Source organism: Nannobrachium achirus, assembly GCF_963921795.1.
Source record: "Nannobrachium achirus genome assembly, chromosome: 6".
NCBI lineage: Eukaryota > Metazoa > Chordata > Actinopteri > Myctophiformes > Myctophidae > Nannobrachium > Nannobrachium achirus.
Genome location: NC_137815.1, coordinates 33,524,857 through 33,538,911, shown reverse-complemented (window position 1 = coordinate 33,538,911; position 14,055 = coordinate 33,524,857). Strand labels below are relative to the sequence as shown.

At 40.0% G+C, this 14,055-nt stretch overlaps 2 protein-coding genes across 2 annotated transcripts; one reads left to right on the top strand and one right to left on the bottom strand.

The window, feature by feature from the left end:
• Positions 1–238: 238 nt before the first annotated feature.
• LOC308287027 (rab GDP dissociation inhibitor alpha) lies at positions 239–7,158 on the bottom strand (the record flags this gene model as incomplete). Its single annotated transcript, XM_080728148.1, has 11 exons — positions 239–394; positions 501–555; positions 1,153–1,297; positions 2,729–2,900; positions 2,990–3,089; positions 3,192–3,323; positions 3,466–3,664; positions 3,766–3,900; positions 6,001–6,097; positions 6,203–6,310; positions 7,117–7,158. 11 exons carry the CDS (start codon positions 7,156–7,158, stop codon positions 239–241), a joined length of 1,341 nt encoding a protein of 446 aa, XP_080584274.1.
• A 514-nt stretch (positions 7,159–7,672) lies between these two features.
• Positions 7,673–13,953, top strand: tmem43 (transmembrane protein 43). Its single transcript, XM_080727867.1, has 12 exons — positions 7,673–7,778; positions 8,630–8,776; positions 9,898–10,032; positions 10,154–10,248; positions 10,396–10,445; positions 10,719–10,788; positions 10,916–10,986; positions 11,099–11,226; positions 11,358–11,432; positions 11,671–11,772; positions 11,881–11,998; positions 12,365–13,953. The coding sequence occupies exons 1-12, from the start codon at positions 7,764–7,766 to the stop codon at positions 12,565–12,567; spliced, it is 1,209 nt and encodes a 402-aa protein (XP_080583993.1). The 5' UTR covers positions 7,673–7,763; the 3' UTR covers positions 12,568–13,953.
• Positions 13,954–14,055: the final 102 nt, after the last annotated feature.

The window sequence follows — 14,055 nt, the reverse complement described above, 5'->3', positions numbered from 1 at the left end:
GCAGAATTGTAATGGGTACGTTGAATAATTTCGTTTTTCTTTTTACATTTACTCATACAAAACACAACTACCTCATACTGTACAATATAGGTGGGTAAAAACACAAGGTAGGCCTACTGTATGTTAATCAGCTTGATTGTTTTGAATGTCCAGTGTGTGAAGAAGATAACTACATAATAGACTACTAATTATATCACATCCTCTGTCAAAAAAGTGAATAGGTGGTTTATAATCTTTCTCAGTCATCATCGTCCTCATCATCCGAGTCCACCACTTGGTCCCTGTGCACGTCAAAACAGATATCTGTTCCTGTGATCCTGCGATACATGTCTTGAATGTCTTCACAGTCGTTGTCAAAGTAGCTCGCTGCATCAAATGAGCACGACACAAATATCTACAAACAAGAACGGAAGATATAGAAAAATCAGTACTGAATAGTCCTTCCACATAATGAATCTGGTCTGTTGTGTTATTGAGTTGAACGAGAACCACCCCATTACCTGGTTCTGTCTACCATCATCGATGGGAGCAAGAACACTATGAACAGAAAAGAATCTGCGGACAAAACAGAGTGTCAAGCAGTTAGCATTTAGTGAATGAAAATGTGATAAGACTGAACATTTATACGTGCAGAGAGTTAGTTACATTGTGTTAAGTGTAAAGTAACAAAAGTAAATGTAACTAAGTAGTAAGTATTGAACCTAAGTACAATTTTTAGGTACTTTCACTTTCACACAAATATTATACTTTTACTAGACTGCAATTATTTTAAAACTTTAGTTACTAGTTACTTTGTAGATGTTGGTTATTATTACAAAATGTACATTACTTCAGCCCTATATACATTTCGGCCATTTGAAAATAGCCCATCTACAAGCTCACAATGCATCACGATGCGATGCATTGTGAGCTTGTAGCTATTTTCAAAGGATTTATTTTTAAAAACTTGTGAAATGGGACATTCTGTAGGCTACATTCTGAGTAGGCTATTTCTACTTGTGTTACTTTAAGTACATTTTGATACCAATAATTTTGTACTTTTACTCAAGCAGACTACATTTTGAATTCGGGACTTTTACTTGTAGGCTAAAAGAGTTTTTCTACATTGCAATATCACAAAATGTGAGTACTTTTCCCACACTGGTTACTTACTTTTGCTTGATGGGTTCAAGAAGCTCCGTCCCAGGCAGCACCTCTTTCTCTGGGTTGTTGGTTTCAATGGCTGTGCTCACTGTGGCGATGTACATCCCTCCTACAGCCACACTGTGGTGGTCCGACACCACAGATATGTAGATGTCTACCAGGAAAATATAGATAGAGTCATGTCTTACTTCACAGGACAAACTTGAAACTTACTGTAGATGATGTCTCTCTCTCTCTCTCTCTCTCTCTCTCTCTCTCTCTCTCTCTCTCTCTCTCTCTCTCTCTCTCTCTCTCTCACTCTCTCACACACACACACACACACACACATACACAAACATCTAAAGGGATAGTTCAGCCCCAAAATGCCTTTTCTTCTATCGACTATTCACCCCGTGGAGACTTGAATTCATGGATATTTTTAGGTAAGCTCCAACATATGACTTTGTCCGGACCGGATCCCAAATAACACCAGTCACAAAAAATGTCCAGGCCCGAAAGGAAACTGAAGCGTGGCCGCCATCTTTCATCACTTGATGAAATGAACTCATAAATAGCACCGCTCACTTCAGACTAGGTGTGATCTTTTTGTTTTTGTTGCATTCCTAAGCCAATAATGTGTGTCTCCGTAGGGAACAAAGCAGTCTCTTTGTGTCGCCATAGGGAAAAAAGCAAGCTCTTTGTGTCTCCATAGGGAACCACTGCTGGTCATAACATTATTGGCTTAGGAATGCGACAAAAACAAAAAAATATCCATGAATTCAAGTCTCCATGGGTTAAGTAATTGATAGAAAGAAAATCTTTTGGGGGGTGAACTATCCCTTTAAGTGAATTATCTAATAGCATAATGACAAATACTGCTATGTTTGCCTGTTTGGTAAGGTCAGTTCACAGTCACACCCAATCTGGCAAGCCATCGTCAAAGAAAAGGTTGGTCCTTTTCGTCCGTCCTCGAGAGACTAGTTCACAGTCACACCCAAGTTTGATGTGCATTAGGCCAAGAACCACCTATCTCTAGGGCCCAATCTACATTGTGAAATCCTCAGTGTTTGAATTCTGAGTTACAGACCCGCAAGGGTCCATATAGTTAACTATCAATCAGGACCCCTGGAAGCCACTTTAGAGCCCCTTCTCCACTTCAGGGCCGAACCAGAACTAGAACCAGAACTTTCCAGAACCATGAACTTTCAAGAACCTGTGAAGTTCCGGGACCAAGTTCTGTTTACGTTTACATATAAGCAGACCTAACCGGGAAGGTCCCAAAAAAGAGCAGCAGCGCTGCTGACACATTTAGTACTACATCAAGAGCAGGACCTAAAAAAGGTTCCCAGAACCTTGTCTGAAACCAGGCCGTGCGCTATGGAAACAAAACTAGAACAAAAAAAAATAGGTTCAGGTTCCTGAAAGTTCTGGTTCCACCTTGCAGTGGAAAAGGGGCTTAGGACTCCAGACCAAAAGTGCTATATGTCCTTTGGTTTATTATTGAGTATAATGTTGTAGTATCAAAATGGCCACCATGTGAATATGCTCAGTGGGGAATGCAGTGCACTCTCCTTTCTCACCATTTTGCAGATGTAATATAGGCTACCTGATTTCCTGTTGACTTGGGTACTGGGGATGATGATTTGACAGGAACTGGCATCATTGGTGTGTTTGACTGGATGATTCAGCAAACAGATGACCCGTATGATGCTACCCACTTTCTTCACGCGATCGGGCACATAGCAGGGATCACATATCAACTGTTTACACCGGAACAGCTGTTGGAGAAGACGAAGAAGAGGGACTTAAGACACCCTTCCACATATTTCCATCCATCACTGCTTCTTCTCTGCTTCTCTCCACTTACTTTCCCTTCTGATTTCACGGCTGTCACTTTGCCATTCTCCATTACAATGTCTTCCACTCCTCTGTTCATCATATAAGCCCCTCCATACCGTGCACTCACTCTGCAAAACAAAATTAGAAGCGTTTGAGCCAAATGTATACTTCCTTTCGGTGTCCCATGCCAAAGAATACATACAGTACATGAATATTGTGTTAGTAATAACCTGGCAAAGCCCTGTGGTATCTCCCCAAGCCCAAGGATGGGGTAGAGGTATGGGCTGGCATTTGAGCGGATCCGAGATTCCGAGTACAGCTTTATCCTCTTGATGGTGTTGATGCATGGCTCATCCAGGTAACTAAAGGCACAGGCACAGCATCAGGAGGAATGGGTGGGTTAATATGGTCACACAATATGGTAAATCAACCGACGTTTACAATTGTCTACTTATAGTAGCCAGAATGTGCATTTTGTAACTCTGAGCACAAATGTTTACTGACGATTCTTTGCCATGCCAAGCTAACGTGTGGCCTGTGAACTCCACAACATCTGATCCCAGGTCAAAATGATGAAACAGCTCCCGCATGGTGGTTCTTCTAATATCCATCTCCATGTAGGTCCGAGGTTCATGCTCTTCAAAGTTCTCTATGAAGAGCAGCAGTTTACGGAACCTCCTCTTGTCAAACATGCCCAGCAGATCTGAAACACGCACAATACACAGACTGCTATTGAAGCAGAATCTACACGTGTATCATATTATTACAGATGTTATCTGTCTTCACATGTTGTGGATGTTTCACCTGAGGCGTGGACTTCGGCTTCTGTGGCAGGGACTTTGTAAAGTTTGCCTGCTTTGTAGACGAAGCTGCCTTCAATCATTTTGAAGTCCATGTACCTTGTGACCTCAGTATTAACCAACATTTTGACCAGCGGACCTGACACAAACACAATCACCAAAAACTGCATTAATCACCAAAAACATATGTCCAGGCGCAAGGGGTGGGAGGATTATATGGATTTTGATGGTACAATTATACCGAGAGAAATAATTATGGTTTCCCGATTACCATGATTATTATGCACATTTATTTATTCCGCAGTTTCAGCTCAGTATTTTCAGCTCAAAATAGTATTTCCTTTTGGACATGAGTGAAGGGTTATTCAGTGATGTTACTAGGTTTTCAATGTAATGGGTCCCGGGACCCACAGATGGTCATTCAAATGGGTTCCAGAAAAGTTTTATGAGTCCTCAATACAATGTTTTCAAGAGCTGTGAGCTTGTAGATCGGCTATTTTCAAAATGTTTGCCTATTTCTTATATTTATTTTACAATTTGGCTAATGTTTGAACTTAGAACTACTAAAAATACTAAAACATGTGCCCCTAATGAATTCGGGCGCGCAAAATGGCGTCGGACGTTGGTGGAATCAAAACATTGACGTATCTATCGCCTGTTTAAGACTTTCTACGTTAACGTAGGGTAAAGTAGGATGCTTTCACCCATGAACAATGGTGGTGTCTGTGGAATTTTAAAATGTTTTTCTTTTACCGCGACCCGGTAAATTATTTTAACATGGACTCCAATGGAGGCGCATCCCCGGGACCCCAGGACCATGACATGAATGAGTCCCTGGGCGACTTGAATGAGTTTTTGATGCGGGATGCGCACGTAATGACATCACTGGTTATTATAATTTCTTAAATAACGATTATTCTAAACCTCTATGATTAATTAATTGTGATGTTTAAAATAGCTATTCATAGTAAACCGGTTAATAGTCCCACTTCCATCCTCAGCATGGCCATGTTATGAGCATACACAAATATATATGTGAGTCATGTACAGGGCAGGAATTTCATGGAGGCCATGAAGGCCATGGCCGTCATTGCCCTTCAATTCGGCCTTGTGCCTCTCAAACCAATGGCATAACCTGAGGCCACAGTGGCCTTAATGCCCCAGCTGACTGTACCACGTTCTCCTCTTTCTTGTCGACAGTAGACAGTAGACACCTGTGTCTCTTTCTTGTCATGTCATAAGTGTCTACAAGAGTCAAGCTCACAACACGTCACTTGGAGATCGTCTATTTTCACTACTTTTTTTCTAATTTATGGAATTTCTTCAAATTTTCCTTGATTCTAAATTAAATTACAGAAATAATAATTAAAAACAAAAAGTAGGAAACCAAAAAATTAAGGGGTCCCGACCTAGAGTTTGGGAAACAGGGGGCAGTCAGAAGTCAAGAAATTCCACAGAAAAGGGAATGTGGCTTGGGTGAAGACATCTGGAAATGTGCCCATTTTAATTGGTTAGTCAGTGTATTCCACAGAAGAGGGAGTGTTGGCTGGGTGAAGTTAACAGGAAATGTTCCCATTTAATTGCACATATCTGCTCACTTATCATGAGATATCAGCATATCAGTTAACATGAATTTAACTTGGAGTCAGTGTATTCCACAGAAAAGGAGAGTGTAGCGTAGGTAGTAGAGTCACACAGTGTTTCCCAACCTTTTTTTTTCTGTCAAGGCACACTTTTCATAGCCAAAATATCCCAGGGCACACCTAGATATACGGTGTGTGTGTGTGTGTGGCTACTGGCTATTTTCAAAATGCCTCATATTTTGAAATGAAAAGTCCTTAAATTGTGACTTCACTGTCAAATTTCAAAGGGCACACCAAAGCATCTCAAAGGGCCTACTAAAGGTCCGTGGTACAGAAAAGGGAGTGTAGTGTAGATCTTTGATTGGTGCAGGGCTGAGCATGGATCAGATGACCATCATTTATCTATTTCACTGCAGATTAGGTTATCATCAATAACCCTTAAATTCAACACATTCTTTCAATGGACTAACATCTTGTTTTATTTGATGGCCTTCCTGCCCTGGCATTTGGCCTTTTTGCCCTCAAAAAATGGACGACACCAAAGGCCAAGTGGCCTTGCCCCTAAAATGACGAAATTTCAGGCCTGGTCATGTATATCCTTATCCTCTAGGATTGATTAACAGAGCTCATGTGTAAAAGTTGTATCCTGCCCTCACCATTTGAGAGAAAGAATTTGGGGATGAGGTCAACATTCCACTCTTTCCCGGGACCCATACTTTTAGGTGGACCTGAAACATTGAACTTCTTGTACAGCTGTAACAAGTCACAACAAGAAATTAGTAACACATGAATATGCATCCCTTTTCTTTTTAATTAAAGCAAGGAGGGCTGTGTGCATGTCTGAGCCTGAGAACAGACCTGCTCAAGGGGACAAATGGAAGCACTCCTTCCTCCATAGTATGGATTCTCATCGATGTGAAGAACCTTTTTTCCATCCAGAGTCAATAAGCCAGACAGGACACATTCCTGTAAGTGAGGGAGGTATGCAAGTGGATAACAGTTCAATTTGTTGTGTCATTTACTCAAAATGGGCATTGAGATGCACTGCAGCACTGAGTGCCTCTCCGGAGAAGAGGTGAAAGGGACAGCTCATTCTTTATTAATAATGCTAATCCCTGCAACATGCAGCTTACACAACGTTCCTTGTGGGTGTGGTGATCAATTCGTCTGGATGAGGTACAGAAGATTAGAATCAAGTTCTCCAACATTTCATGTATGCTCCTATACTTCCAAATGAACAGACTGTATACTGCCTGTCATCCTTCCAAAGAGTTTAATGAGTTATTATTTTGGGCATATGCCTACTTCTTTTCTTTTCTTTTATTTTACTGTGAGTGGCAGATCTGAGATCTGTGTAGTCTACAAAGAACATTATTTACTCAATATTAATATTTACTAAAATATTTAAGTAAAAGTATGATTAAATTCTCAACTAAAAATACAGATTGTCTCCATCATTGTGATCATCATCAATCAAAAATAGTCTAACCTATAGCCTACAGACTATACAGTCTACTGTAAGTATAATAAATGTAATTCTGATTCCTACAGACAGTGAAGTGCTATAGACTATTTGCTATTCAGATGATACATCTAGAAATGTGTTAATTGAAGACATAAATTATGTCTAACCTATTTCTGATTATTACATTTAATTGGCAAAAATATTGCTTTTGCAACCTCAAAGGCCAATTTCCAAGGACACTTTTGTAATGATAATGAACATAGATCCTAATAAATTGCAATTTAGGAAATATGCTTATATCCCTTACCTTAAGTCCTGTTCCAAGTATTATAATATCATACTCCTCCATCCTAATCCTGCAGTCTTCTGTAATTAGTGAGTTTCTCACTTGTCTCACTGAGTGTGTAGGCTACTGTACACTCACAGTTATGCATGTAGGTGTTCTAGGCCTATGTGTTTGTGGTGAGAGAGATACAGGCAGAGCAGAGGTGATCACAAGTAGTGACAGTAGATGTTTCAGCAATAAATAATCCTCTTATATTGGTACATTGGTGCTTTACAATGTGGCTACTTGCCAAAATAATAGCTGGGCAAATAACATGACAAACTATTTTTGGAACAAGCTTGATTGTATTATTCTAATTAAAATAACACTATTCTCTATTTTGTCATTTTTGTGACTAATTTCCTTAACAATATTTGTGTAGTACGCGTATGTCTAGGATATTACATTCTTGAATCATTGCATTCTTGAATCATTTTATTGCGTAGGCTACGTCGCGGTCGTACAACTACATTACCCAGAATTCCAAGAAAGGGAAACGTACACTTGTGCTGCGTCATGTCGTAAAAGGAGGTACACTGCTGGAGGTGTGACCGTACAACTGTAAATGCAACTTCCCTGTCAAACATCTCAACTGTTCAGTTTGACTGGGCGTTTTACCGGTACGAGACATGTCGGAACCACCAGTAAGTTGCTTACTTCATTATGTATTATTTAACACAGCGTGCCATTTTGCTGATTTTGTTATTCATATTTCAGTTCAGAACTTTACTCTCGCGTCCAGAGAGCCTACTCAGCCTAGGCCAAATCCCAAAATGTAGAACCTGACAACTTTTTAAACTAAAATTCTAAGTTCCACACTCCATAGATCTATTTACAGGGAACTTTGATTTGTAGCAAAGCAAAAGAAACAGACAAACAAATTATGAGCATTTGATAGCCTACCGATGGTCTTATTTATAACTGAGCATATTGTGATTGATATGGTCGAAAAATATGAATCTTAAAATGGCCTACAAGGGCCTTTTGGGAGCAATATCAGTTATTAAAGTTCCTTTGGGTAGAAAATGCAGGAGGCAGGAGCATCATTCCCATTATTTTCACTATTTCCACTTTCCAGTCAAGTGCAGTGTTGCATTATGCTATGCCTGGTCTCAAAGGGTTTCTGTGTTGATACAACTTATAGACTACTTATGTATTTTAATACAAATAATTACATATTAGCTCTTACAAGCATCTTTTACTGTTTGTGAAAAGTAAATGAAAATGCTATGTGATTCACTGCACCAACTATAACCCAACTCACTGTACAATTTTGTGATATACAACTTTTTATGGTCAATTTGTAGCCTGCTTGTGTTTAGTCTCTCTGGATAAGAGTGTCTGCTAAATGCCTTAATTGTAAATTGTAGAGGTAATGATGACTTTTCACTTGCTTTCATCCATCATACATTGTATTTGTTGTTATTCTTGTTGACACTTTGGTCAAGATGACTGTTCAGTGTTCATACACTTTTTCTCCCCATGTTTCTCTCAGTTCTCAGATGCGGAGCATGATAGACACACGCGCATAACGAGTAAATCCAATCCTGGATTCCTTGAACGTTTGAGTGAGACTGCAGGGGGAACGGTCGTTGGCGTTGGACTGTTCTTCTTATCATTTTATGTTCTCTTCACCAATGAGGTGGGAAATTCATAAGAGCGTTAGTAATATTGTTTAAGTACAGTATATTATATTACATGTTATTAAAACAATGTGTGAATTCTACATTCAATAATGTAGACCAGAGGTTTTCACCCGCTTCGAATACATCGGCACCATGAAATGTCCGTTATCGGCCCTGATCAGGAACATGAAATGTAGCCAGTATAACCATATTCGACATACTGGTATGTTATCAGCCATTTTCTCGGTTGATGATTCTATGTTCCATATACATACAGTTAGCTTCTTGTTTTCGGTGGAGATGACGGAGGCGCGCCGTCTCATGCGACCTTGAACCACGTGAGACACTTCTGAGTGAGCGTTGCGAAGGTTGCATGAGCCAACTCAGCGCCGTCCGGGTTATATCACGATAGGGACAGAATAGTAAATCTTTGTCCCCCCGAACATAGCATCATCAACCGAGAAAATGGCTGAATCGATCAGTATGTCGAAATGGCCATACTGGCTCCATTTCATGCTCCTGATCAGGGCTGATAACACATTTCATGGTGCTGCTGATGTGTTCAAAATGGCTGGTCCGGGGACCACCAGTGGTCCTTGAGGGGGTTCCAGATGGTCCCCAGCTAAATGAGAGTTGGTATCCAAATGGACCCTCATAGATCTTGAACTATTGAGACTGTAAAATGAAACCTTAATGAAACCTTGATTTCATTTTACGCTCTCGAGTTAAATTATTGTTAAAGATCTGCATTATTTGATTTAAAAGAAGTCTACACAGTTGAAGAATGTATAAGTGTGTGTTATTTTGGTAAACATTTGCCTGTTATCTATCTCTCCTATGGCACCCACATCAATACAGCATGGAATTGAGGGCAAAATCTTATCAAACGACAACGAATACAAGTTTTGGGTCTGAGAGGCTAAATCTCATCAAATGGTGGTCCGTGGCTCAAATGCCAAATAAATAATGGACCTTGATATGAAAAGGGTTGAAAACCACTGATGTAGACTCATTGTGCCATATTCTAGTATTACTTATCTCAAATGTGGCCTGCCTAATGTGTTTACTCTGAAAGTGTAACAATGGATCTGCAAGGGTTCAAGAAGAGTTAAATGAACACACTGGATTTTCTGCACAGGGCAGGGCACTGAAAACAGCAGTCGCTTTGGATGAAGGTCTGTCTCAGGTTGTGTCCCTGCACCCATCATTCAGCCTAGACCACCAGAACGACGGCCACTTGGTTCACCTATCTGCGCTGCTGCGTACCTCACAGGTAGGCTATGGGTGTCTGGCTGTGGCCTCATCTCTTTGGGGCGGTTTCAACACGTTTATTTATGTAATGCCATTCCCTTCGTTCCTGTTGTCTTACCAACTTGACCTGTACATCTGCCCAGCCCTTACATGACCCCAACTACAGAGTGGTGGTGCAAGCTGCGAAGCTGAAGAGACAGGTGGAGATGTATCAGTGGGTGGAGTACTCGGAGAGCAAGTAAGTCAAGGTTGACCCTTTTTTTTTTTTTTTCACATGGAAAAAAACAACTGAAGAGGACAAAATTCAAATCGACTCAAAATCAACCCGTTGGCAGTACGAGCCATGACATGACACAACCAATAATATTTGCATGTTTAATTACAGAGACTACCAAGAGGATGGTGAAACCAAAACTGAGACGACTTACACATACAGTGAGTTGTTCATGAAACTTTCCTAGAGCGGGTTGATGTATACCGTAATTATATAATATCGATATTATGATGTGATACTAGATATCGTCAGGAAATGTAATTGTAAGTAGTATCTACTTTGTTTCTCATTGTTTCTCAAAATGTTATTGTGTACAAAACTACAAATAGCTTCTGAAAGCACCAATAGTCATCTCTAAAATACCATTACATTAGAACATTGTATAAAGTGGATTGATGTGAACTGTGTGAAGGAGGGTAATTTGCTGTCTTCAGACACAGAATGGAAGTCGGAAGTGATCAACAGTAGGAACTTTGACAAGGAGATTGGACACACCAACCCAAGGTATACAGTACATCTGATTCTGTCAGACAGTAGTATTTTGTTTTTCTTATTTTTTTTACAATTTGATTTTTGATCTATGTTTGTACTTAAAATATCTTTAGGTATGTATGTTCTCTTTGTGTTTTAGTGCCATGGCGGTGGAGAGTGTGACAGTAGTGTCTCCTGAAGTCAAAGCTGGGCCTTTTATTCTGTCTCAAGGTATGAGTCTAAAGAAGAGTGTGTGATAGAAACATGCATGTTTCTTTAAAAAAAAATTATATATATGAACTTTATTATATTTCACCCACTGATTGATATGAATTTACAATAGGGCTGGTGGAGCAAATTAACAACTTCCAGACATTGTACCTGGGGGATCTCCCTCAACCTGACGCTGATTCCTTTCTCACTATTGATGGTGAATATTTCTATCACACCCAACACCCACGCAGACCAGAGGTGAGATTTGCTACATCCGACTCCACATTCATCCATCCAGATTCTTGAACATAATGCATTCTTTGTTACTAGCAATAGCTGTAGTGTGTATTCTCTATTGGTGTGTACAATCATTATTATTTTGTGTAAAGGTAGGAGATGTGCGCGTGAGCTTTGCCTTTGCTGGTCTCAGTGGAGAGGGTTCTTGGCCTGGCCCAGCCCTAACGGTAAGTCCTTTGAATGGTCCTCTTTTGGACTCATTGACTTTGGGCATTGAATACAATCTTTGCATTCATATATTTTTTGCTTATCCAGGATTTATGACCAAGCAATGTGATTTCAGTATACATAAAAAAGGATGCATAAAACAACATGAGTAGTTTCAAGTACTGTAAATGTTGGTCCATTCATTATTTTTGAAAATGGATAGTCAATCTATAACTGTGAATCCTTGTCATACTCCAGGTCAGTGTGGTGGCCATGCAGAAGGGGGAGAATCTGGCTCCATTTAAGACCAAGTCAGGATACACCCTGGAGTTGCTGTACATGGAGGAACTCACAGCCCAGGTTGGTGTGCACTGCAGTTTTATTTTATCATATCATATCATTTATGCAAGGATAATGCCATGATGGTGTTTGGTTCTGATTCCGGTATGGCTATATTTCCATGGGCAGGAGGTATTTGAAAAGGAGCACCAGCACAATAACATGGTGACATGGGGACTGAGGGCTGCAGGCTGGGCGCTAATGTTCCTTGGCATCAGTTTGACCATGCGCATCATCTACACACTGGGTAACTACTAATAACTGCTGCATCGTTGTTGTTGTTGGGTGGAAACCTTTTACGTCCAAAACCGTTTGTTTTGCATTCATCACTTTAAAAATGATTTATTATAGTGAAAATAGCTGATCTACAAGAACACAACGCCTCGCACCGGGAGGCGTTGTGTGCTTGTAGATCGGCTATTTTCACTAGTTTTGTGCGACAGTCTTGCATGGTGAATCAGGGCTTTACTTTACGAAAAAACATACAAATTTGAAACTTGGAGATACAAGGTTTCTGCCCGACAGTGATGATATGATATAGGCATGATGTACAATCAATCGAATCCTTGGATATGACGTATTTACTTGACTTATTTTCCTTATCTTTCTGCAGTGGATTGGATCCCCCTGGTCAGAGAACTTGTCTCCTTAGGGCTGAAGCTCTTTGCCCTGTGCGTGTCCTGCTCTCTTTCACTTCTCACCATTGCAGTTGGTTGGCTCTATTACCGGCCCTTGATGTCAATGGGACTAATAGGGGTTGCTCTGCTTCCGCTGCTTATTGGGCGCACTCGTGTACCAGCCAAGAAGCACCAGTGATATCATTACAGGGTTCCCATGGTCATGAAAATCCTGGAAACGTTTTGAAGTTAGAATTTTCTTTTTCAGGCCTGGAAAAGGTTTGGGATTGGATATACTTTCTTTTGGCTATTGAATTGATATTGTTCATAAAAATACATGTCCCAAAACATGTCTAAACATTACGTAAAATATGTAACTTGTTAGAATGTAGTGCTGTGCTTTACGAGCTGCCACATATATAAAGGACGCTGCGTGACAAAAATAATAGATCTACAAGCTAACAACACGGTGATGAACAGTGATACGTTGTTAGGTTGTAGATCTGTTCCTTTTATCATGCAACGCCTTTTACGCGAGTCAGTCTTGTGGCACAGCACACTGAGTAAGAGCCTCTTTTTTTGCACCATAGGCCTGGAAATGGGGTAGTCAATGTTATGGAAAGGTTTTGAAAGTGCATTGATAAAAATGTGTGGGAACCATGATTCTTACCTCGTTATCGTTAGGATGCCTGCAGCTCATTTAATCCAGTTTGTCAGAACAAGTTTGTGTGTAGCTACCTTACCAAATGCTCCAAGCGTTGCTGTTACGGTGCACAAATTAATCCTGTTTTTCCGCATCGTTTTTTGTACATGTCAGAACTTAACGTCTTTGTTCATGTAGTTATATGGTTTGACTTTGACAGGCATAGTAATATGCTTGTTCCAGAACCGGTTTGTTTTTAAGAGGCTTAAGTCATTTGCACATAATACAGTAGTATATGTTATTCAGTGGGTTTTGTTTAATGTGAATATTATTATTTTTTTCTTGCTGGAAAATTTGACATTCTGACAATTTCCCAATGCATTCTGTGTGTGCTGTGCTCAGCACTGAGAAATCACCACTGGCTTTTATAAAACATATTTTGCAGCACAGAATGCATCGAGAAGCATTACGTCAGATTTCCACACTCACATGTAGCCTTTGGGAACAACTCGGGCAACAAGGTCCTGTCTTTCTTTGCTGTTGATGATCACGTCAGCTTTCATCCCAGGTTTTCCCCTCAGTAGGTTTAGAGATGTAGTAACACACAGCACCGAATCCGATGTAAATCCATCAGATTCACACAGCCTCTCTTCAGGTCATCTGGGTTTTCAATGATTCGGTTGCTGAACTCCAACTGTTGGAAACGGGACTGTAGCTGGTCAAGTATGGACTTTTGTCTGGTCTCTCTTTTCATTCAGGGTGTTATGGCTTATATATATTATATTATATATTATTTTAATGCATACAGTAGGGTTACTTAATTCTGCGTTCGTCAAATATTGCAGACTTGGTCAAAAAGCTTCAATCAAAATATTATACAATACCAGACTTGGAAGTTTGTTGAGTTTTTAAGAGCAAACACCAAAGAAAACTATCGATACAACTGTGTGTATGCAATGTAATGTTGAAAATGTGTTTAAAATACGTATTTTTTAACACTTCTCATTGTCTCATTTGTAAACATCATTTTTGCATCCAAAAACA

Bases quoted from the DNA above. Each gene is read 5' to 3' on its own strand.
- tmem43 (XM_080727867.1), top strand. The intron at 11,773-11,880 runs GTTGGTGTGCAC...TTCCATGGGCAG, and splicing joins TGGAGGAACTCACAGCCCAG to GAGGTATTTGAAAAGGAGCA. The intron at 11,999-12,364 runs GTAACTACTAAT...ATCTTTCTGCAG, and splicing joins GCGCATCATCTACACACTGG to TGGATTGGATCCCCCTGGTC.